General features: G+C 45.9%; 1 protein-coding gene across 2 annotated transcripts; it reads left to right on the plus strand.

Moving 5' to 3' along the window:
* The first annotated feature begins 1,382 nt into the window (after positions 1-1,382).
* Positions 1,383-20,545, plus strand: LOC105910841 (leucine-rich repeat-containing protein 52-like). 2 transcript variants are annotated; one of them, XM_012839600.3, is made up of 3 exons: positions 1,383-1,969; positions 2,277-3,360; positions 19,536-20,545. In XM_012839600.3, exons 2-3 carry the CDS (start codon positions 2,712-2,714, stop codon positions 19,877-19,879), a joined length of 993 nt encoding a protein of 330 aa, XP_012695054.1. In that variant the 5' UTR covers positions 1,383-1,969; positions 2,277-2,711; the 3' UTR covers positions 19,880-20,545. The 2 variants fall into 2 exon arrangements, with proteins under 2 accessions (XP_012695054.1, XP_012695055.1); XM_012839601.3 differs by lacking the exon at positions 1,383-1,969 and having other exon boundaries at positions 1,980-3,360.
* Positions 20,546-24,511: the final 3,966 nt, after the last annotated feature.

Below are 24,511 nucleotides of genomic sequence, written 5' to 3' on the forward strand. Positions count from 1 at the left end.
CATACGATTATGGCTTAATGTGAAAGGGGTGAAGGTAGCACTCCTACACACACATACATACACACACGCACACACCTCTACCTCTGCCTCTTTATTGGTCTAGGCAGGCTGGTTGAGCGTGAGGCCTAGTGCCAGGTCGTGTTTGGACAGGCGACACTGCCATTAAATATTAACGAAGTCTCACTCCGCACCCGACACCCCTCCAGTCTGCAAGCCGAGAGCTTGGGGACGATCCAGGGAGGAAAGTTACACTAATGAGCCCAATCGGGCCCTGTTTATTTTGGCATTTATCACAGAATATAATCCACTGGTCCGATTCAAGCACGAACATCTACATGTAAATGTACGTGCAGCGAATCTGGCTTTTCTTTCTTTTTTACTTTCTCTTTCAGCCCCATTCTCCACCCTCTCCCTCTCTTTTTCCCCTTGCCTGCAACCGTATAGGGAAAGTATGAGTGATGGCAGCCTATTTCATTAAACATGCAGAAAATATCTTTGCTGCAGGCGCTCCTTTCGATGATGGAGGTCACCACGTGATCAGTTCTGACAGAGGGTGATGCCGGAATAAACTTTTCATGGGTGAACATGGTTGCACCGCATAGCAATTATTTCTCTGCAGCACAACCTGTGTTTTCAGCTATGGCGATGCGTCACGTCTGGTTTGACTGCCTTTACGCTGCTGGAAATTGTGAATGTGAAACAAAAATAATAACAAAACAAAAAACTGGATTGAAGACCTTATTAAAACGTTTGTTCTCTTTTACACAATTTGTTGAGGTGCATAAGTGAAAACACGCAGCTTTTAACTGTTTGGTATTTGCCGTTTGCGCTGCAATCTCCCTGGTGGAATGGTAACATTATAACAGCTTTATAACTACCTATTGTGAGGTGTCTTACAATCAGACCATTGCTGTCTACTCCTATTCAGCTCCATCGTGAGGGATAGATACCTAAGAGGAATTATCGGAGGAAAAAGAACAAAGCATTCGCATAATGTGTGGTGGGCAGACTTCGTATTTGAGTTCCATTGTTAAAGTCACACAGCTGACTGAATAGCTGATTCATAAGCTCCTCTGAGTTGGGCAGAAACCTGTGCGTCTGTGCCCTAGTATGTGTATGTATGTATGCATGTGTGTGTGTGTGTGTGTGTGTGTGTGTGTTGGGGAGGAGGGGGGTGCGATAAGGCAAAATTGAGGTAAAGCAAAGTTTTCCCTTTATAACACAAGTACAATACATTCCAATGTGTTTGTAACAGTGGAAATTCTGACATAAACGAATTAAAGAATTATAGGCTCTACGCCTGGCATTTCATCAGATGAAATATGCCCTAGCGGTCGATGGACATAAAGATTACCCAAAATAACAATGGAACTAGAGCACGGTGTCGCAGTGTCATGTTACTTTTGCACCTGTGTTAACCATAGACCCGCGCGCGCTCGCCTAGCGTACAGTATACCATGGGGCTACGCGTCAGTTACTAAAGATGCGAATGTACTGTACACACACGCGCTGCACATTCTAGAACGGCGGAGATAGACGGACACACATGTCAGTGAATGAAATTACAGAACAGCCGAAGAGGAGTGTGAGAGTTGCTGATAAGCCTTGCTAAATCCCCGGCCCACAGACTGCAGCGCCGCGGATGGATTATTATTCCTCGTTATAAATGACAGACGGTTTTCCCCCTGCGACGCAAAAAGAGACACATAGGCCGACAGAGTGTATGAGAATGTCTGCCTCTTGTTATTAATTTTGCGCAGCACAACGTGGTAAATGTGCTGTCTCTTCGACATGTTTGGTTGCCTGACGTGTTTGCCAACCACACTTTAGTTCGAACTTCGAGAATGCGCATTTGTTTTCTGAAAGTGAAATAGACGTTACACAGTGACGTCACAATAAGGCACATCGATTCAACTTATGAGCCCCCATGGTTTGCTGGAGATCATACTCTGTGACTACGCATCGACAGGTAAATATAATATTCTCTTGCATGCAACAGACCCAGCGACTCGCACGCACACACAAACTGAAGTCACACAGCCTACACGGACGCGCGAGCGCACACAAACAGACGCGCACACACAATGTGCAACATCTCTCTCTCTCTCCACCACCCCCCTCCCCTCTTGCATTCAGTCATACACAGCTGCAGAGAGAGTAGGCAGCACAACGAGCAGGAGACACCATCATAAATAAAGACGCACGCATTCACGTTCGATTTTCTGTTGTGGAATGGGAAGACCTGTTTCTAAGAGTGTATTTTGTATTAATTCCAGGACTAAACCGGAGCTGTCACGGAAAGGAATTGGATACCACCCGTTGGCTGTTCAGAAACAACCGGCGACGCTGGAGACAACTAATTCAAGGGCTCTAAAATTCCTTCGCAATAAGAGCAAACAGTGAGCATGCTGGTGGGATCTTATAACAACGCAGGAATGCAACCACGTTGATTCCACGGTGTCTGAAATGCCTCTCGGTCACCTTCGGAATTAACGGACGACTTGCGCGTGTCCCTCTGACGGATAGGCTTCTAAGCTGCCTCATTATAAACACGGTCGTCTACAGTATTAAAACTGACATCACAAGCAATAACAACTGCTCCCTCTAACAACTGCTCCCTCTTGAATCGACAAGCAGCACAGATCAATGAAGAATGCGGGAGCGTTTCGGAGTGCTGTCCACCCGGAGTTAATGAAGTCGGCGACGATATCATGCGTCTTCTGCCCGACCCCAGCGCGCAGTCATTGCGGCTGATATTCCTACTGATATTCGTTATGGGGGTAGCACCGTCCCCAGCCCTGACCGCTGGTTGCCCTGACCGCTGCGTGTGCGACGACCAGCTAGTGGTCCAGTGCGCTGGGCAGGAGCTAACGCTGTTCCCCACAGATCTCCCTCTCGCCACCCGGCAACTTATCATCTCCAACAACAAAATTAGGGACCTCCCGGCTCTGCAGCTCAACTACCTGTCTGACCTGGTGTACCTGGACTGCAGCAACAACTCCCTCACCGAGATAACGGAATCTACCTTTGGCAACCTGCGCAAACTTGCCTATCTGGACCTGTCCTTCAACACTTTGACTCAGATCGAGGACCGGACGTTCGGGCCGTTGGCCAGTCTCGTTATGCTTAGAATGACAGACAACCCAGCACTCTCCGAGATTCATCCGGATGCTTTCTCTGAAAACTTGGCGTTGCAAGTGCTGGACGTCAGCCGCAACAACCTGACTGTGCTGAACATTAGTTCGCTCATCGCATTGCCTGCCCTCCGCTCCCTTGGCCTGAGTGGGAACCCCTGGCGCTGCGACTGCGACACAGAGGACCTCTGTCTCTGGATCCAGATAGAGGGATTCAAGTTCCAAGGTAAGGTGCGCTTTCCTTTTCATCCCACAACTTAAGGTTACTTCCAAAACCTTTTCCTTTCTAATTCTAAAATTATCAAAATCTGTTTATAGAATTGGTCACCAGTCCTTATAATTCCATACACCAACATTGTGGTACAGAAAGAGCTGCAGTGTTGAGTTGAAAATTGGGTTAACACACATATATTCAGTTTAAGCACCAGGAACTATCTTTAGCAAATTATCACTTGCTGCTCTTCCATCAGCTAATTTAGTTCCACTTAATTGGCTCTGGCTGGTAGATCTGCTGGTTAGAATTGCAGGCCACTTTAGTTTGGAAGCACAGACTTTTGCTCTTCAGGCACCAGCAACAAAAGTGACTCATGTATGACTAACTGAAACAATGACCTTGTAACACTGCACGAGTACAAAACAAAGCAGCGAATGTGTTATAATTTATGTAGATACATCATTAAAAAAAAAGCATATACCCTACCATTTCTTAAGTCACATATCCCCCCCCATAGCACACGACAATGCAAAACATAATATAAAGTAATCTGGACTAGTTTCACGCTATTCTATCTCTCCTGCATCAAATCCTCAACACAGATCTTCATATAGACCTATCCACATCCAGAACCATTAAGAGGTGCAAGAAATTACATTTACAGTAGTTTGGGTTATTGTCCGATAATAGACTACATTTAATAAACAGTTGACCAAGACCTAAATTAACTGGTGCAATGGCTGGGAAAGCGCTGTGGTTGGTTGAAATATGCGTTCAATGCATGTAGTTTTACCATATTCTTGATGGTGATTGTGCTTAATGCAGGTACAGCCTTTCCTAGTAATGTATTCAGCGAGAAAATATGTCTACTACAATAATTTGCACAGCAGAAGTACTGCCTAAAACTGTCGACAGATGCTCAGAAAAAAAAGTCCAGTTTGGGTTCTTAACGTAGAGAACATTGTTCTCAATAGTTCCTTTTTTAATCAAAGTCCCCTACATTTAGGCGTCTCATCATGTGTCCGTTGAGACCAGATGGCTAATTACGCTGAGCTTTTTTAGGTTGATAAAAAAAAGAATGAATTCCTGTGCTGTTATGTAATGCTACCTCTTAGGTCCTACAGCACTGCAACATTGTGGCTGAAATAGTGTTGCAGTGGGTGTGCGATTGTGTGTGTGAGAAAAAAAGAGAGTTTATTTTCACCATAGCTGCAGGAGCAGAATGTATAGAGTATGTACTGTATGTATGTGTGTGCACACATCTGTTTGTTTGTGTGTGCGTGTGCGTGTGTGTGTGTGTGTGTGTGTGTGTGTGTGTGTGTATTAGTATATTAGTGTCTGTATGTTTTTTTGGTAGTACTTTAGTAGCCTTGTGTCTGTGTGAGTGTGTGTGTAAGCATGTGTGTGTGTGTGCATTTCTTTTGGTAGTACTTTAGAGTGAGTGGCCAGAACGGTGCCAATGTGCATGATTCATGACTCTTTCACATTTGTGCATTTGTGAGTCATAATGCTCTCTCTCGCCGTCTCTCTCTCATTCTCACGCACACACACACACGCAGACACACACACTCACTCAGTTCACCGTGTGCTAGTGCTGAAGTTAAGGGGCTGCTGACTGTTAACGTTTCCTTTAATCCGTTTGATAAAGCAGCCCTGGCCTCATGCCTTTTGGCAATGTTTGGTGTCAGCCCAGTATCTGTCTTAAGGCTCCCAACCGTCAACATCAGGTTTGTGCCCCAGAATCAGGTCACTGTAAGGTCAGAGAGAGGCATAAGGCCACCAGACAGTAACTTTTGGACTCAGCATGTAACCAAACTCGTTGTGAGATTCTAGCTGGGGAGAGGCTAAAATCATCTCTCTTTAACGATACCTCTACCCCTTATTTCATTCTTCAGTCCATCGGAATAATTGCTCAGTGGACTATTTGCAGACAGACGTTAGGCTAATTTAAAAAAAAATATTATCCAAAATTGTGTGTGTGTTGCTTGCCTTTAAACCTCTGTAGCAATGTGGCGTTTATCAGTGGCATGCAAGATGATAATCATGAGACTCAAAGTCTCTGTGCCACTGATGCAGCATTACGTCTATTGACACATGACCGCCATCTGTGCCCAGGTAGCATCGCTTTCCTCAGAAATGTTTTCAGTCAGTCGCGATGAGATGAGTTGGCCGAGGGATGATGGGAATCAGGTGTAAATAGGGTAGCCTACCCAGAGAGACACGGCTCCCCAGAAGGCACACTAAGCTGAGGGAGTATCTTGGGTATTTGGTGGAAAACCCTATATTGTAGATAAAACAAGTGCATAATATCTCTTACACAGATGGATGAGACTGTCATACTGTAGTGTAGTGAGCCAACTCTTTCATTTGATCCCCAGTAGTGTCCTCTTTGGTTCATGATGTTCTTCTCTTAATACTGAAATAAGACAGTGCTTTCTTAATGGCCATACATATCCACAGGATCCAGCACCTTGAGTAAGGATGGCTAGACTGAGTTAGAGGGAACACATACAAAGAACTAACAGTTGCCTCCTCCTGATTGATGCATATGGACTGTGCAAGCAGGGGACTCATTATGCAGTATTATTGTAAAACATGAGCGTTGATATGGCCATATTCTTCACATTCTATCTTATAGGCTGAATGATGTGATAAGATATACTAAGATGTAATGATTTAGTCTATTTCTCTTCTGACCATCAATTGTCTCCCCAGAGGAAACCTGTTTATCTCATGAGCAAATTGATCCACACTGTTCATTTGATCCGGAAAAAATACTTCAGTGCCATTTACTGAACTGTGAAAGCCTCCTATGTTGTTATCCTAGTAACCTGCCAGCAGGCTCAGATGACATTTAAAATATATCTGATCAAATAATGAATGATTGATACTTGGAGTCTGGTGCAATATTATATGATACTTTGCAAAACAGTGTCCTACTCTGCATCTGCCTCTACACCAGCCCAACTGTAGTTGTGTGATCTGACAGCACGTCTTCAAATACTAACCACTTGTTTAAATGAGATCATGTTTGTTCCCAAGTTTCTCTTCTCTTCTCTGGAAAAGTGGGCCTAGTATTCTCCATCTCAACTACTCTTTGCCGCTGAGACTCCTCCCTTACTCAGTTTGCATCTTAACCTCTCTGTGTCACGCTTCACACGAGACTGAACCATACACCTCCTGTTCTGAACACATTTAAATACCGTGAAACAGTTGGCGGGATTTAGATTTCGGTGCGGTGCGGTGCGGTGCGGTGCGGTGATGATACTGGTAATGAGACCAGGAAAGTGATCGAGTGGTAGCTTCACAGATGCATGTTCTGTTTGGCTGTAGATCAAGTCAAACCCTAGTGTCATAACGATCAAAAATACTCTAAAGTCATTTAAATGTTTAAATGTAGAAATGTTACATTGGCATATTGTGTATTCTGTGGAGTACCCTTGTTTTGGAGACTGCTACTTCTGATATTGTTTTTTCATACAGCCTAATGGGATAGAACTGTAACTAGTGTTGTTTGTGTGTGTCTGTATATTTGTGTGTGTCTGTGTATTTGTGTGTGTCTGTGTATTTGTGTGTGTCTGTGTATTTGTATGTGTCTGTATATTTGTGTGTGTCTGTGTATTTGTGTGTGTCTGTGTTTTTGTGTGTGTCTGTGCTCTGTGGCTGTGGCCGTGGCGTCTGCACAATTTGTCTGGGACTATTTGAGTCTAACAGTTAAAATAGTGTCGTAGTATCATTATCTCCACCTGTAAAGTCCACCTCCTCTGGGTTTTTCTCTTCTCCCCCTTCACTGCCTGTATCTTAATGCAGCTAATCAGATGCTGTTCCCATCTATTCCCCATAGCCTAACTCCCCCCCCCTCTCCCGCCCCCCTGTCGATGGTGCTCGAGAAGCCATCTGTGGAAACGGGCACACTAACGGACTGCTCTGGGTCTCATCTTGCTTTTTTGGACGCCACATCTGCCATTAGCATGCAGTCCACATCAGTCCAAGACAGTCCTTGGCTCTGGTGCAGAGATGGAGCGGATTGGGGCCAGATCTGTTCTGGGATTAGTTGTTGTCTGGGGTGACTAGCTCATTCCCCTAGCCACTGACCCTCTCATCTGGCGCGTGTGTGCAAGTCACATCTCTCAGCTGCTGCAGAAGTGTCGTGTCAGTCTCATCACCCATTAAGTCTAGGTTAATGAAGCTTGGTGCATAGCGCATAGGACTTCATGAATGTTTTAAGTAGCTGACATGTGATCTGTGGTGTATAAGTTATTAAAGTGTTAATAATGCTTTGACTTTAAGAGCTCATCTCATTGACTTTTTCTCTTTTCCTTTCCACTTCCAAGGAAAACCTACGCATAAAATCATGACGCTGTACAATAATGATAAGCAACATTCTGCAAGGGTGTTTCTTTTGGCACTGAACAGGACTAATTCACATTTAATTAAAAGACAACATTTTGATCCTTAAAATACGATGAAATAGCTGGCTGTTAACCATTGTTATAGTTTAAGAACCGGAAACAATTGGTCAGTTTCAGTAGAGGAGATCCTTCATGGCTTTCTTTCACGGGTTGTGTCTCTCAAGGATTCATTCTTGGGTCTTTGCTGTTGTTTGTGAATATCAATAATTTACTCTTTAGTCACTCATCAGATATTTTTATTGCAGATTCATCTAATCCTCTCCTAAACACAAGAGTACATTTTAACTTTCATTGTTTTATCATATTTTAGTTACTGCAATATGGTTTGGGTTAACACCCACTTGAAATTCTAATTACATCATATCCATAATAAAAATTAAAAAAAGAATCAAGCTCCTAGGTCCCCATCACCTCTGTTTTTTCAAACATGACTCTCACCATTTACCAGATGCTTTTAAATCAAACAATTCCTGTATAGATCTCTAAAACAAGACCCTCTTTCCAACCTTCCAACAGGCATCTCAATATGAACCCAGTAAGAGTGTGTAGTAGCACTCAAACTCCATTTATCATACCTACCAGTTTATGTCGTGCTACTAAAAACAGCTTCAGAAACACTGAACAGCACTTAAAAACCTAAAGGTCAGCAGGGAGGATCACTTTTAACATGATCTGAAGGACTGATGCATGTCAGTGTCATTGGGTGACCTGTTTGGTTGTTTCAGCCTGCCGATGGCTCTGCTGCTCTTCGGGACGGGGACGGGGGGTGTTTTTCCCCAGCGCTCGTTGTCGCTCCAGAGCGAGATGCACTCAGGTGATCCCGTTTGCTTCTGTCAGCACTTTCAGAGCTGTGATTGGCAGCCCAGAGCTGCAATGTTGTCTGCTTAATTGCTTTAGTCTGTGCCAAAGTTCCACTCAACAGGGGGGGGGTTAGAGGGGGGGGATGCGGCTGAAAACGCGGTGGCTTTGTCCACCTGTCATCCGTACAAGCCAGCTCGAACAAATGCGAACGAAGTTGGAAAACGCAACGATTTATTCATGGCCGGCCATGACAGCCCCAGCTCTAGGGTTCAGTCATTAGTGTTGTCCTCTGTAGGGTCCAATTTGAGTCACATTTTTGAAGCTTTTAGTCTACTGGTTCCAACTCACGCCATCTTCACTTACCTGATTCACATTCATGTATGCACCAATATGGAGATGCACCACAGGCTAACTTGCTGTGTCTTACATGTACCTGATGTCTATGAAACCCCTCCTTAGATGCATGTTGTTGCACAGTAATGTAGCCGATGGAGTATTAGTATTTCCCCAATTCAAATCATCTCCCGTTGATTCATAAATGACTGATCTTCGGATCTGAAACAGGCCTGGTCCCCAGGGTGTGCCGTCAGGTTACTAGCTCTGTGTTGCCATGGCTGTGCGAGTTGTGCGCGTACTGTAAGCTGGGTGCCTGTAGGGGAAGGGAAGGGAAGGGAAGGGAAGGGAAGGGAGGCCGTATCTGATCTGCTTCCCTTGCCAGAGCAGAGGCGGTGCAGGGGTGTCTGCGCAGATAGGAGCAGTTAAAGCGGCACAACTGGAGAGAGGAGCCAATGCCTATCTGAGGCGCTGTTAAGTGCTTAGCCCTCCAGCGAAAAGGAGAGAGAGAGAGAAAGAGAGAGAGAAATAGGTAGAGCGGTTAGAGGGAGGAGGAGGGCAGCAAATGTTTGAGCTGCCTTCAATACACGAGCCCCTATCAGGTCTGCGTGATACATGCTTTGTCTCCACGTCTTGCTTTTTCTTTAATTTCTCTCTCTCTCTCTCTCTCTCTCTCTCTCTCTGCCTTTCTCTCTCTCTTTCACTTTCTCTACCTCTCTCTCTCGTTCACTCTCTCTACCTCTCTCTGTCTCTGTCTCTTTCACTCACTCTACCTCTCTCTCTATCCGTTTTTTCCCCGGTGAGTGTGCTGAATGCACGGTGGTCACCCCCAGCAGGTTGAAGGGTATCTCTGCTGCCCAGGCCAACTCGCAGCTCTTGGCAGCGGGCCAATGGAGGGGGTGTGCACAGGGCCACAGTTAAATATTCATAAAGGGAAAGAGGGAGCTGGAGGGAGGGAGGGAGGAAGGGAGGGAGAGATGCTATAGAGAAAAGAGAGAGGAGGTTGAGACACAAAGAGACAAGAGGGTGAGCTGTATAGACACGTAAATGACAGTAATACTAATACGCCAGAATATCTGAATGCGTTTTGATATGCAAGCCATTGATTCTCTATTTGTTGGTCTTTTAGGGCTCAGTGCGCTGGTATGACCCAGTCATAACCTATTCAGACTGTTGAGCAGATAATACATAAGTCATTGACCTTAACCAGCCTTAACCGCACACACCAGGCAAGGATCAGTCATAATCATAATTCCAACATTATGAAATCTCTGTCTGATTCTCTTTTTTCATCCATTTGTACACACGCACACACACGCACACACACACACGCACACACGCACACACACACACACACACTCAATACACATGTTCCTTTTCTCGATTGAATTAAATTTTCCAGTGTGTTTCAGATGTAGCAAAATCAGCCTAGTAAAGGTCACTGGCAGGAAGAGCAGAGAGAGAGAGAGAGAGAGAGAAAGAGAGAGAGAGAGAGAGAGAGAGAGAGAAAGGGATGGAGGGGGGAATGGACAAGGTCAGAAAGATAAAACCCCTACCTGCACTGCCTGGCACAGACACGCTCATCACAGCACAGTACAGCTCAGCACCGCCACGACAACACAATATTAACAGACCAGCACAGCAACACAGTACAGCACCACTCAGCATAACACAGCACCCTCCCAAACACAACACCAACAAAACACTGCATGAACCCACCTGCACAGCTACACAGCACAGCTCAGCACCTCCGCCCCAAACACAACAGAAACACAGCAGAGCACTACACAACGCAGGACACACCCCCCCCCCCCCCCACCCCCCCCCCCCCCCCCCCCCCCCAAAAAAAAAAAAACACAACACAACACTAACAGTCCAGCATAGCAACACAATACAGTATCTCACAGCACAGCACTGCACAGCATCACCACAACACAACATTTATGTGCAAACTAGCACAGCACGACAACAGTGCAGCACAGCACGCCACTATACTGCCCAGAGAGATGAGGCCCAGAACTGTCAGGATCAGATTTGTTTCAGTCATCTGCTGTGTGTGGAGGAATGCACTGGAACAGAGCTGCAGTCTGCTGCGTAGTAGCTACATTCATGCGCTCACTCTCTGGAACTACCTCTGCAGTGGTTAGAACCAAAAAAAAAAAAAATAGGAAAACGAAAAGGAAAAACGAAAGAAAAAAAAACACAACACAAGGAGAAACCCTGCTCCAGCCGCCCACTTCTTCATCTTCTTAAAGATGAACGTATGAAATTACATAATTAGCCCCGGTTATATTTAGCTGTGTTTACTGTATTTGAAGTCCGCCCTGAAGGGCTAATACCTCCAGGCCCAGGCAGAGCAGAGCTGCGAGAGCCGCAAAAGAGCCCAAGGGAGGATGGATGCTCCGGGGGTGATGTTGGAGGTTGGCAGGGGGGTGGTGGGGGCATAGGTTAGGGTGCAAGGGACGACCATATGTGCATCACAGAGTAAATAGAAGCACAGCTCATTTGAGGGGGCTCTGTGTAGTTTCTCCGGGTAAGACAGTCATGGGTGTTGCAGGCGCCACATGAAATTCATTCTTGTGTTCTTTTTTCTTCTTTCCTTTTTTTGTGCAGAATTCCTGTTAGGGATCCTTGCTTTATTCTGGGGTATGTTCAAAGGCGTTTTAAGCAGCGACGATAACACAACACACTCCGCAGGCGATTCAGGAAGTTAAAGATGTATGCCTTCCAAAAATAAAGGCCATAGCATATTGGTTGTCTACGGGTGTAAGATGATGAATGGTGTTCTGCCAAAGAGGTGTGACGAAGATTGGGATGTAATATGTTTCCCTGATCTTGTTGTTGTGTGTGTGCGTGTCTGCGTATGTGTGTGTGTGTGCGTGTGTGTAAATGTGTATGTGTGTGTGTGTGTGTGTGTGTGTGTGTGTGTGTGTGTGTGTGTGTGTGTGTGTGTGTGTGTTTGTGTGTGTTTTTAAAAATCAAACTGAACCCGAACATCACCATCCTAAAATGAATGTAATTGAGGAGGGTTGGCCGACCGTGCCAGCGGTAAGAATGAAGGATACATTCGTTCTGAGCCGGGGTAACGGAGAGAATTGTGAAAACGAGTCAGCGTTGATGAAGAACTCGAATTGTGCACACTCAGCAGTATTGATAACTTTCCCCTGGCAGTCAAGGCGCTGAAAACCTCTGCAGTTTTACTGAATCTTTTACAGCTACACAGATGTACCTCAAGGTTTCTTGAGTTTAGGTATCGGGCCTGCCTGGTGTATGGCCTGTTAGGCTGTATAATGCAGATAAATGGTTTTATCCAAACTGTTATGTGGAAACAAACTGGGAATTGTCTGTCTCAAGCAGTGTGTTTCAAGACAAATGATCACAGCTGCTCTTCATTTGACATGTAGTGATGCACCTGTCGACCATGGAACGAAACTTCCAATTATGCTATATTTTATTTACATTCCATTCACTACTGATGACCACCACTCACAAGTAGTCTACATAGGCCTAGTTTGTTTGTGACAGTGTCACATAATACTTTTGAAATACACTGTGCGTCTTGCTCTTAAGTCGTATTCTTAAGCATTCAGCACTGATGTTGGGTACTATGACACGTCCAGCACCCTGCTCTGTAGATCTATTTGGTAACAAAACATGACTGTCTATCACCCATCAACAATAGGCCTGACATTGTCTTAGCTGTGTTGGGTTGTGTCTGTGTAATGCCTTGTAGCCTAGTGCTGTCACAGCAGTTCCTAATGTCCTTTTGCCTCCCTAATGTCCTTTTGTCGTGAGGAGAAAAAGACACATATAGTATAAAATAGCAGAATAGTCTGACTGGTATTTCATGAACATATCATGTTTTGGGTGATCACCCCTAAGAGCTCTCTGCATGACAGGCTTTCCTTTTGTCTATACACTACTGGTTTCTATACATTTAAGCTTTTGTAAATGTTACACAATCACAAATATTCCAATGTTTTGATTCAGTGCCAAGCATTGGAGGCAATTGGCCACTAAAATATGTGAGGCATTGCAGTGTCTGTGAATCTAGTGTCTCATTCTGCCCACTGCAGTCTGCTTTCCACTGATCCAGCTCAGACCTATTGAGCCGATGCGGTTACCCCACCACTAGCCTCAAAGCACCGCTAACACAATGCATTAAACCCTGTGTGAGAAGACAGAACTTTCATAGTGATAGATTAGTGTGTCATATTTGTTGTAATTTATGTGTGTGTGTGTGTGTGTATGTGTGTGTATGTGTGTGTGTGTGTGTGTGTGTGTGTGTGTCAGAGAGTGAAAAAACTACAATAAATGTAGTGCCTCCCTGCAGAATTGCAGTGTGTTTTGAGAGCAGGTGTTCCAAGGGAAGGAAGGAGGGGGGTTCGGCTAAATTAGATTTGATCCAGTATTTTCTGTTGACAGTTAGCCATCTGTACTTGAGCTGTGGGAAAACGACAAGGACAAACCTAATGGAGCTCTCTCGTTCCACTTGTTTTGACAGATTTTTTTTGTGTGTTACATTACTCTGAATAGAGCTGCTATTATACAATCGAACCACTTATGGTTCATAAGCCTAATTAGGTTACAGGACAGAACCATTAACACTACTGATTTAATAGCTTTGCAGAGAAGATAGTGTGTGTGTGTGTGTGTGTGTGTGTCTGAGTGGCCGTGTGGTGAATGTTTGCTGTGCATGCGAGTCTGAGCGTGTGAGTATGTGCACTTGTGTCTCCGTCTGTGTCCGAGTGTGTGTCTGTGCGAGCGAATGATGTGCGTTTGCGGTCGCATGTGCAGCAGGTCCTATTTAAGGAACCCCTGGCCCATAACGTCCCCGGGCCCCGGCGGCTGGTCATTTGAAGGTGGCATACCTCACTGGAGCGCCGGTGTGTGACGTGCCCATGTGTGCGGCCATAATTACACCACCTGATGGCTGTTATTGTCCCCAGATGGGTGGTGCGCCAAAATAGAGCCCCCCGCCATAAAGCCAGACTTCCTGCAGGCTGCATGGCCACATTCACTGCGGATGAGGCATATTTGGAAGCACAGCCGTGCCTGGTGCTCGAGCGCACGACTCGAGTGTCTTTGAGGAGACGTAATGCCTTTTTGACAGTTTGCCGATGAAAAAACGAGCCTTGGGCTGTAATGGCCAAGTGGCTGGCGCACAGAAACGGAGCTTGCTTACATGAACGTCATCAGGTCGGTACGGGTGGGAGAGAGTGCTCCAGCTGTCAGGGTTTTTCAATGCTCATTCTGCAGTCTTTATGCAGCTGTACACAAACACACAAACACACGTACACACACACACACACACACACACACCACACACACACACACACACACACACACACACACACACACACAGACACACACAGACACACACATTCACACAAACACACAGACTCACACACAAACACAGACAAACATCTATACTGTATATATATATACCTATATATTGATTATGAAAAATAGGTGACAGGTTTTTTGGTTGAGCTGAGTTATTACTGTGCTCTGACATATTCTTCATGTCAAACTTCTGGGTCTCCCTTGCCCCCGTGAGCTCTGGCCAATCAGTCTGACAGATGTTCATGTTCATATTCCTATCCAAACCCACGGACACACTTCAGTGGTGTTAGATGAGAGTTCATGCAGAAATGAATGAGGGGTGGAGGAAATAGCGTGGAGGCTACACTCTCACAGACAGAAATCACTTTTTGAGAGTTACAAAATTATACCTTTTTTTAGGTTTTTGTGTCGTCAGAGGTTGAGCAAATCGTCACATTATTTTGATCTAATGTTGACATGATAAATTTAGCATTTTACATTTATGTCAGGTGGAGGTTTTTTTTTGTTGTTCTTTTTAGTTAAACACAGGAAAAGATGTTCAATTCCTCGTGCTATTGGTTGAGGACTTCCCACTGCAGCCTGTTCTTGGCCTGTTTATTTGCTGTAGAGTAGACTGTGTACGTGTAGACTCATGATTCTATTTGAGTATTACATGAGTTTATTGCTTACCATGGTGATTGAGCTCAGAGTGCCTGGCTTAGCTCAACTTAAAAAGCTTACAAGAAGCTTCACTTTTAGATGAATATAATAATATAATATAATATCAAAGATACATCTAAAAAGGGGTTCCCTTATCAGTCTCCTTCAGTCGAAACGAAAAGCCTGTTTTGTCAGGAAAAAATATATTTGGGGCCTGTTGGGCTGACGATATACTGCTGTCTTAGTCTGCTTCTCTTGTAGCCTAGCAGACAGCCGCTTGTTTGATACATGAGCGGCACAGTAGGCCAGTGGCTGACTAAAATACACACGAGCAGACACTAAACAGGCCAGGGCTCACCGGAGAACAGCACAGATGATGACTAGGGCTGATGCTCTGCTCCGCCAGGTGAGCCAGTGTGCCCTGGAGTCAGAGAGAGATGACAGGAGAAGCCGGGTGGAGGATCCGCCGAGACGACAGCAAAAGGTAGAGGAGACTATAGGAGAAGCTGACGGAACAGCACAGGAAGGACTGAACGTTGTTGGGGGAGAAATGAATGCCTGTACTCCATGGGAAGTTGACATGCGTTGAGAAAATAGTTAGGGGGGTGTCGTTTGAGGTAGAGCAGATCTAATCCAGTCTTGGCCTGTTCATTTGGTCATTTGGTCAGGGTGGTACAGTGTGCTCTGTAATGCGTTTGTCGGGGATATGCACAGTATAATTGCACAGTGTTGTTTTTGATGTCTCTAGAACCTGTCTCTAGAATGAATATTGTGTATTATAATAGAAGTTCAATTTCTGAGTATAATTGGCAGTAGACCTATAGATCATCCTAAGTAGTGGTCATTGTTAAGGTCAGGAAACAGAACCATCTTGGCTGAATATATTGGTCCTCTTTACTTCCTTTATCATTTTGGCTGAGCTAGTTCTTTTTCTAGTTTCCTTTATCAGTTGCAATGTAAAATAATCACGCTTACTGTATATACAGGTTTCTACAAGCATTTGTACACTTGTCTAAATACCATGTTCACTGTTTCAAAACTCTTCACTCAGTGTGCTTTACAAACACGCACCTGAGCAATTCCGTTAACCTTTGGTGCAAAATGCACTATAACCACCAAAACATACCCACAAGTGAGTCATTCTGCCATAACTATGGCAAGACTACTTTGTCACTCAAAATACAATGGACTAAAAAACAGAATAAACTTGAAACATTGCAAAATGCATCGATTATGTGTTGCCGTATCCTATATTTTTGCATATATTAGTGTTGCATTTAAAAAAAAAAGATAAAGTCTGACTTTACAGCACACATTGTAATACCAAACAAAGAACTCTGAAATGCTACAATATGCTCTACGCTACGATTTCTATGGTATACTATAGAATAAAACAAGTGTGCGGATGCTTTTCATTTCCAGCACAGTAAGGGAAACAACAACACATGATCCTACCACTAGACGTCTACAGTAGTCCTAATGCTGATGATCCATGGTATCTGTATTTTTTTATGAACTTCACATTTACTAAAACTTTCTCCCTCGGGCTTTAGTCCTCGAAAAACGAAAACCTTTGGCATACAGCACTATTGACTGTGTTACATTTACTGTAGTTACATTCTTGGGTCCGTTTCTCTCAATGATAGCCCATGACTGAAATCTCTTCGACTACAACTATATTTATAATTTATCTATATACATGTAATTTCAATGCAAATGTGACCAAATCTGACTTTTGTATAGATGGTAATGCTTCAAACAAAAATACTGAACACATTTTCACTAAAATGAGGATAATCCATCTTATTTCAAGCATATACTGTAGTTTCATCAGTACGGCATACCTCCATCTACAGTGATGTCAATCTTTTCATCTGTTTTGAAGACAGTTTTGCCAGTGGTGAACACGGACGAAGAAGCAGTGAATGAATGCATTTTGTATCAAGGCAATACAAGGCAAAGTTTAGCTCACATAGTCTACTGATATGGTGAATTTGTGAAGGGTTTTGACACTGTGAACTCTGCACTGACCCAAGTGTCAAACCAATTGTGAAAAACTGTAAATAGACTCAAGTCATTAGTGTCAACCCTATATAGGCCAAAATATATGCTGTTGAATCAAGCCACACAGGGATGCCCTGAGTATTGTGTGATGTGACAATGTTTCCTTATTTATGATTACAAGATCCTGGCAATGTAAGCAGGGGGCCACGAGGCCTAGAGCCGAGGGCTTCATGAATGCTTTATGGAGCTGCCTATCATGATCCGTTTATGTTACACTATATGCCCACTGCAACACAAGCCGGTGCCTGCCGTTACTCTGCATCAACACTCACTCAGTGACATTATGATCCTCAGACACACATTTCAGGCCAAGATTGTATACAACAACAAGTATTATACAGAGGGGGATCTAATGTGAAATATCTCAATAACTGGGGTTAGCCGTATGCTGCGTGTGTGTGTGTGTGAGAGAGGGAGAGAGAGAGAGAGAGAGAGAGAGAGAGAGAGAGAGAGAGACGATAGTGTACATATGTTTTTGGTTGACACCCACACAAATAAACACTTGTTTATTTGTGTGTGTGTGTGTGGCTCCTCAGTCTCTCATGCCTGGTTATCGGGCCAAGGTAAACAAATCACTAATCACTTTAATGGCCCCTGCTATTTTTGCATGTCCAGGGAGAGATTAGTCAGCCTGCTTTTTTCCCCCTGACTCTTTGATCCCTTTCTTTAATTCCCAGGATAAAAACCTGTGAGTGATCCTGAAGTCGCCTTAAATGACCTGTCAACCTGTCTAGCAGCCTCGTGTGCACACTCTCCAACATACACCAGACTGGGATGCACCCGTGTGTGTGTGTGTGTGTGTGTGTGTGTGTGTGTTGTGTGTGTGTGTGTGTGTGTGCGTGTGCGTGTGTGTGTGTGCATGTTTGTGTGTGTGTGAACGTGTTTTTGGTTGCGTGAGTGTGTGTTTGTGTGAACATGGTTTTGGTTGTGTGTGTGTGTGTGTGTGTGTATCTTTCCTCTATGTGTATTTACAACTAAAGCAAATTAACCTTTAGTGCAATGTAGTTAGATGATTATAAGAGTTGTATAAACACTATCAAAGCCTAAACAAGCAGCTTTTAATGAGCCACTTTCTAAAGGGAGGTTGCCACAGTACATAAAAACCAGGCCTAATCATGGATTTGTAGGTGTAAGGCTGGTTTGGAGCAGATTCTTCTTCATTCAGGAATGAGGTAAATACTATTTGAGTTGGTTTATTTAAAGGCTGTAAATGTGATTGGTTGGGCAAACATTAGCTCACCATTACGTTTAAAAACAGACAAGAGGCCATTCTGGTGTAACATTAATTGATAAATTGAAATCCGTTTGAATAACCATTAACTGCTGAACTATGACACCAAACGCAGTGCTGGCATGGGTACTGGTGTGTAGTTATTCATCTCCCTCTTTTTTCTCCCTCTTTTTTCTCTCTCTTCTTCCATCGCCTCCCGCCTTGCCTCCTGATTCATTTATACAGAATCTCCATTCACTGAGAAATCAGTGGAGTTTAATTAACAGCAGTTATCGCATTAATCAATCATAAGGCTAGTCCTGCCACATCCAGTCCAGCCCATTCGCATCCTTTTAAGATGTCTGCGAATGAGAGAGAGAGAGAAAAAAAAGATAAGAGCAAGTTGAGCTTCCACTCCTTTTTTTTGGGAAAGGACGGGTGTGGGGTCACACATCTGAGGGGAATCTGTGGAGCTGAGAGTAAGGAAGAGCTTTTACTCGAAGAGAGACAAACAGCACTATTTTTGATCTCAAGTGTGGGTGTGTGGGTGCTGGTGGGCACACAGAGTTTGTGTGCCAATGTTTTCACATGCATAAGCATGTAGGTCTACATATGGGCATGACATGCTATATGGGCCAGGGCCTCTGTATGTGTGTGTGTGTGTGTGTATGTGTGTGTGTGTGTGTGTGTGTGTGTGTTTAGATGCATTTATACATATCTCTGTGAGTGCGGGTTTATGTATCTAGTTGCTATATATGCAAGATTGTGTGTTTTGTGTTTTCTATGTATGTACTGCATGTGCGTGTGTGTGTGTGTGTGTGTGTGTGTGTGTGTGGGTGGGTGCGTGCGTGTGTGTGTGTGCGTGTATGTGTGTGTGTGTGTGTGTGTGTGCGTGCGTGCGTGTGTGTGTGTGTGTGTGTGTGTGTGTGTGTGTGTGTGTGTGTGTGAGTGCGTGTGTGTGTGTGTTTCTGTGTGTGTTTGGCAGGCGGATAGGTAAAGTTGACAGATCTGCGGTCCCATAGGGAGGTGGGCGTGAGCAAGGGATGATGGCTGGTGACCCGAATCCACAGGGCCAGAGCCCAGGGGCTTTAGGCTAGCTGCAGGCAGGGGCTGATTAGAGCAGACATTCAGGGAGTGGAGATGTGGTCATACTGTTACCTAGGGAGGACAGGGGGACTGGGCAGACTAGCAAATGGCTGTCCTCAGTAGCTGTCCTACTCTGTACTGTCATTTTATTTATTGGCTGTCTCTCTTGTCCTTGTCTTTTACCTATCCGAATCAGTCTGTATGTGTATGCAGTCTATGTGTCATGATACTCAAAGCTTACATTCATTCTTTTTCTCTCTCTCTCTCTCTCTCTTCCTTCCCTCTCTCTCTCTCAGATGAGGGGCAGACGGTGTGCCAGGGCCCCCCAGAAAGGGTCGGGCAGCGTCTGGCCGAGGTGGGCATGCAGCTGCGGGCAGACTGCCACCAGGGCCTGGGCTACTGGGACTACCTGTTCTTCATCGCCATCGGCTTCGTCATCTTCTCGGCGGGCACGGTGTCGGCATGGGTGATGGGCGTGCTCATGGTGCTCTACGAGCGGTACAGCAAGCGCAAGAGCGAGGAGCTGGACAGCGAGGACGAGGACGAGGACAGGGGACGAGGTGGAGCCGGAGGAGGCGGAGGAGGCCTAGGCAGTAACCACGGCAACGGCGACCTCAGCAAGCCCGGCATGCAGGTGTGAGGTGTTTGCGTGGTGGGACGGGGGCGGGGGGAGATGCGCCTCCCCCCCCCCCTAATTGCCCTACCACCTGATCTTCTGACACCCACCTCTTAACTACGACCACAGGATGCTGCACAGCATGAGGTTGAGGACGATGATGACGACGAGGAAGACCAACACGTTCTGACAACAGAAAGCTTCTATGATGAGATTTTGGTTGTATATAAAGATGCATCCTTGCAATGAGAAAGAGAGTGTCCGAGTAGTCCAAAGATACAAATATATATATATAGCTATATATATATTTAGAGAGAGAGAGAGAGAGAGAGAGAGAGAGAAAGAAAAGAAAAGAAAGAGTTAAAGAATGAGGGGATGGGTTGACACCCATTATTGCTGAGCAACTAGTAATCCCCTCTCTTCCAGTGAACTGATGTGAAAGCATTCACATCTCTCGTGTCAGTCAGGCGAGGTCGTCGGCATAGCAACAAAAACAAAATCTAACTCAACTCAAATGTAATCTGAACGGCACTTGTGTCAGAGTAGACAGGTGCTTCTCAGACTTCAGAGAGGCAGAACTCTCTCTTATTCTGGACTGGCATTGTCTGTGTGTAAGGGGGCTTTGGGAGATGAGACCAGGGCCAATCACACACATACACACACACACACACACACACACACACACACACACACACATTTACACATACTGAAATCACATATACACACATTGAATGCACACACATACACATGCTTGTGCACACACATCCTGAACACACACACACACACCTATAACCACACTCTGTCTTCTACATTGGGAATGTAATTGGGGCGATTGCAGAGCCTCTCAGTCTGCAGAGCAGGCGGGGTTAGGTGGATGATTCACTGGTAGGCTAGACACAGTCTAGCAGCCCTGTTGAGCCCCGAGGGCAACAGAGTGGCACCGCCACCCTGTTACAGACGCTCCCCTCTCCACAGCCGGCCCGGCGGGAACAACTAATTAACAGCGACAACAGCAAAAACAGTGGGACCATGCGATGAGCAAGGCCCGCACCTGGCACCAATGGAGAACGAAGACGAGGAGAAAGGGAATCGGACGGGCTGCTTGAACGACTTAAGGATTGACTGATAACTGACGGACTGCGTGTTAGACTGGGGAAATGGTGAAGGGGGAAGGAGGGTGCTCTCAGTCGACATCTGTGCACTGCACCGAAAAGCCTTACATACCAGATGTAAATAGTTTAGCAATAAAGAAGAAATATTATTATTATTATTATTATTATTATGCCTCCGCAGGTGAAGCTGAGAGCAATACGGCAAAGGGTTAAGGGAAAACTGTGTGTGTGAATGTGTGTGTGTGTGTGTCAGCATACATACCAGTGATTGAGCGAACGTGTGTGTGTTTGTGCATGTGTGTGTGTGTCAGTATACATACCAGTGTTATAGTCGACGTGTGTGTGTGTGTGTGTGTGTGTGTGTGTGTGTGTGTGTGTGTGTATCCCTGTGTGTATTTCCAACATAGCTGATGGCAGCAGGATGCAGGCCTATAAGTAGAAGAACATTAGACCCAGTCAGCATACTGTACCTCTGGCACAGGGATCATTTTTTTAATCAAATTTTGTTACGCCAGCGTTGCCACAGCACGACCCCCTCAGCACGCCACCGCAACTCAAGGGCAGCACTAAAGTCAAATCCTGCTGGACATTTACCATCAACACCACCACCCCCTCCTGCTCTTCCCCCCCTCCCTCGCTCCCTCCCTCTCTTCCTCCACTCCTCTATCCGCTCACGAAGGATGAGTGCGGAGCTGTCATCGCGTCATCCTGCTCCGCTGCTCTGAGCTCCTCTTGGTGACGGGAGGAAGGAGCGGATCTTTAAGGGATGGGGTATTTATGAGCCCTGTAAACCCTGCTGGAGAAGGCTTTGGGATCTCCTGGGGAGGGGGGGACGACAAGCCAGGGCTACTGCTTGGGTGAGGTTTCAGATCGCTGTTGTCTCCTTACACCCCGAGCCCTCTGTCCTTCACCCACGTCTCCGTCCATCCAGATCAAGGGCAGTGGGGTTCCGCCCCGGCACAGAAGTGTTAACCCGTCCTGGGCAAGGAAGGCGGTATAAATACCACGTGTTGAAGGAGAAACGGGATTAGAGGACTTTGGGGTGTACTGTAGATGACGGAATGCTGCTCATGGGTGTGCATGTGTGTGTGTGTGTGTGTGCTTGTTTGAGGTGTGTGTGAGAGAGACAGAGAGAGTGTGTGTGTGTGTTTACGTGTGTGTGTGTGTGTGTCAGGGGTGCTAGGATACTCCAGGGGCCTCTGTTTTCCCTGTTCAAAAACATCATGGCGAGGTGTCGGGGCAGGGGTTCAAAGCAATAAATGGGGGTGTCGCTTGTACAAAGCAGGGGGGGCCTAACAATGCCACTCTCAGATTCCCTGTCATTCGAGCTCGGCGCTATGACCTCCTGACCCACTAGGATCGCCACAACTGTCTGTTGTAGTGTCCACAGTGAACGTGCTGCATTGTAAACTGTTTTGCCATCGCCTGCTTAAACTACATAGGGAAAATGGCCACGACTGTGTCATTACTTCTATGAAATTAGCACTTAGTAGTGTGAGTTCTAATGGAGAAAGAGAGAGCACAGAATAGATGGGAATTGGAGGAGAGGGAGAGAGAAAAGAGAGAGAGAGAGAGACAGAGAGAGACAGAGAGAGATAGTGTGCATTTAATACGCCTATGAATATTGATGCATAATTGCACAGGAGTTGAAATGTCATCCGATTGGGTTGGGTGAGTTTGGCACAGGGCAGGTGGAGGAGGAGAGATAAAGAGTTTGATCACTCCACTCTCCTGAGCCCTCCAGCAAGCACCTTATACACCACGCCGCCCGCATCAGCCAGAATCTGTGCGTGTGTGTGTGCGTGTGTGTTCTGTGTGTGTGTGTGTGTGTGTGTGTGCGTGTGTGCGTGTGTGCGTGTGTGTGGTGTGTCACAGAATGGATGAGTTACATTCTCGATAACAAAAAGCAGAGAGGGTGGCCTTTGTCAGAGAGTTTTTTCCCCTCAGCACAACGACTGCTAAAGGCAGTGGAGTCTCATGCTGTCATGCATACACGTATTGACACACGGAGACACACACATGCACACACACACACACACACACACACACACACACACACACACACACACACACACACACACTCTCTCTCTCTCTGACTCACACAAACACGCACACAAAAACACCACACACACACACACACACACACACACACACACAGGTAACTAATGAGCCAGCAGCAACAGCACCCATACTCCTCCCCCCCCCCCGCCCCCTAAACTGCAGCGTTGGCAGATCAGAGTAAAACACAAACTGCTGCACAGGACCTGCCCACGGGGGCCCTCCCCGGCGTGACGGCCAGGCTTGGCTCTCCTCTCCTCTCTTCTCCTCTCCTCTCTTCTCCTCTCCTTGCCTGGGCTGGGCTGGGCTGGACTGTGTCATTACCAACCTGGCCATTCCCTCCACCATTAATTCCCTCTGCAGTCCCTGCATCACATAACCACAGGCAGAGAGACAGGGGCTGTGTGTGTGTGTGTGTGTGTGTGTGTGTGTGTGTGTTTTAGTACGTGTGTGTGTTAGTGAGCCTGTGTATGTGTGTGTGTTAGTGAGCCTGTGTATGTGTGTGTGAGTGTGTGTGTGTTTTAGTACGTGTGTGTGTTAGTGAGCCTGTGTATGTGTGTGTGAGTGTGTGTGTGTTTTAGTATGTGTGTGTGTTAGTGAGCCTCTGTGTGTGTGTGTGTGTGTGCTTGTGTACATGCATGTGTGTGTTGGGACAGGAGTGTCCATCCCTTGGAGAACAGCTGTGAGGGAGTCCAGATGTGTGCAGTGAGCCAGTGAGCCAGTGAGGCAGAGAAGAGCAGAGCAGAGTGGAGCAGAGTGGAGCAGAGCAGAGTGGAGCAGAGTGGAGCAGCGCGGGGAGAGTTGGGGCGCAGAGCCCCCGCTGGAGACGGAGATGCCTGGAATCGATTTCCCATCTCCAGCCCGCGGAGCCGTCATGCTCCGCCCGTCACGTGAGGGCCTAAGCTGCAGTAAAGGGAAGCTTTCCCCCTGAGAGGGAGAAAAGAGAAGAGAGAGAGAAAGAAAGAAAGAGAGCAAGGAGGGAGAGTGTTTTGTTGCTCTTTAATCCCCCTCCTCTCTCTCCTTTGTCTTTCATCAACCTGTCAGCCCTCCTCTCTCGTTTTATTTCCTTCCTTTTGCTCAGTCTGTCTTTCTCCCCTCTCTCTTGCTGTTCTTTATTACCCTCTGTTGTTTTCCTTCTGTCTCTCTCTTCCCATTTCTCTCCTCTTATTTCTATTTCTTCTTTGTTTTCTTAAGCGAGTGGTGGAGTGTGTGTGTGTGTGTGTGTGTGTGTGTGTGTGTGTGTGTACGTGTGCTTCAAGGAGGAAGGTGCAGACATACACCTACTCAAAGCCGTAGCAGCAGGCAGGCAGGTCAGAGATTGCCCCTCTCCTCTTATGACTGTTATCAAGGTCACCACAGCTGTGCACACACACACAAACACACACACACACACACACACACACACACACACAGGCAGAAATCATGTGTGTCAACAGGGAATCTCTAAAGGGGCTCTCAAGGGAATGCCCACACACTAGTTTTGCTT

Source organism: Clupea harengus, chromosome 10 (genome assembly GCF_900700415.2).
Source record: "Clupea harengus chromosome 10, Ch_v2.0.2, whole genome shotgun sequence".
Taxonomy (NCBI): Eukaryota; Metazoa; Chordata; class Actinopteri; order Clupeiformes; family Clupeidae; genus Clupea; species Clupea harengus.

Excerpts from the sequence above, each read along its gene's own strand:
- LOC105910841 (XM_012839600.3), top strand. The coding sequence starts at position 2,712 with ATGCGTCTTCTGCCCGACCCCAGCGCGCAGTCATTGCGGCTGATATTC. Across the intron at positions 3,361-19,535 it reads AGAGGGATTCAAGTTCCAAG|ATGAGGGGCAGACGGTGTGC; the intron begins GTAAGGTGCGCT and ends TCTCTCTCTCAG.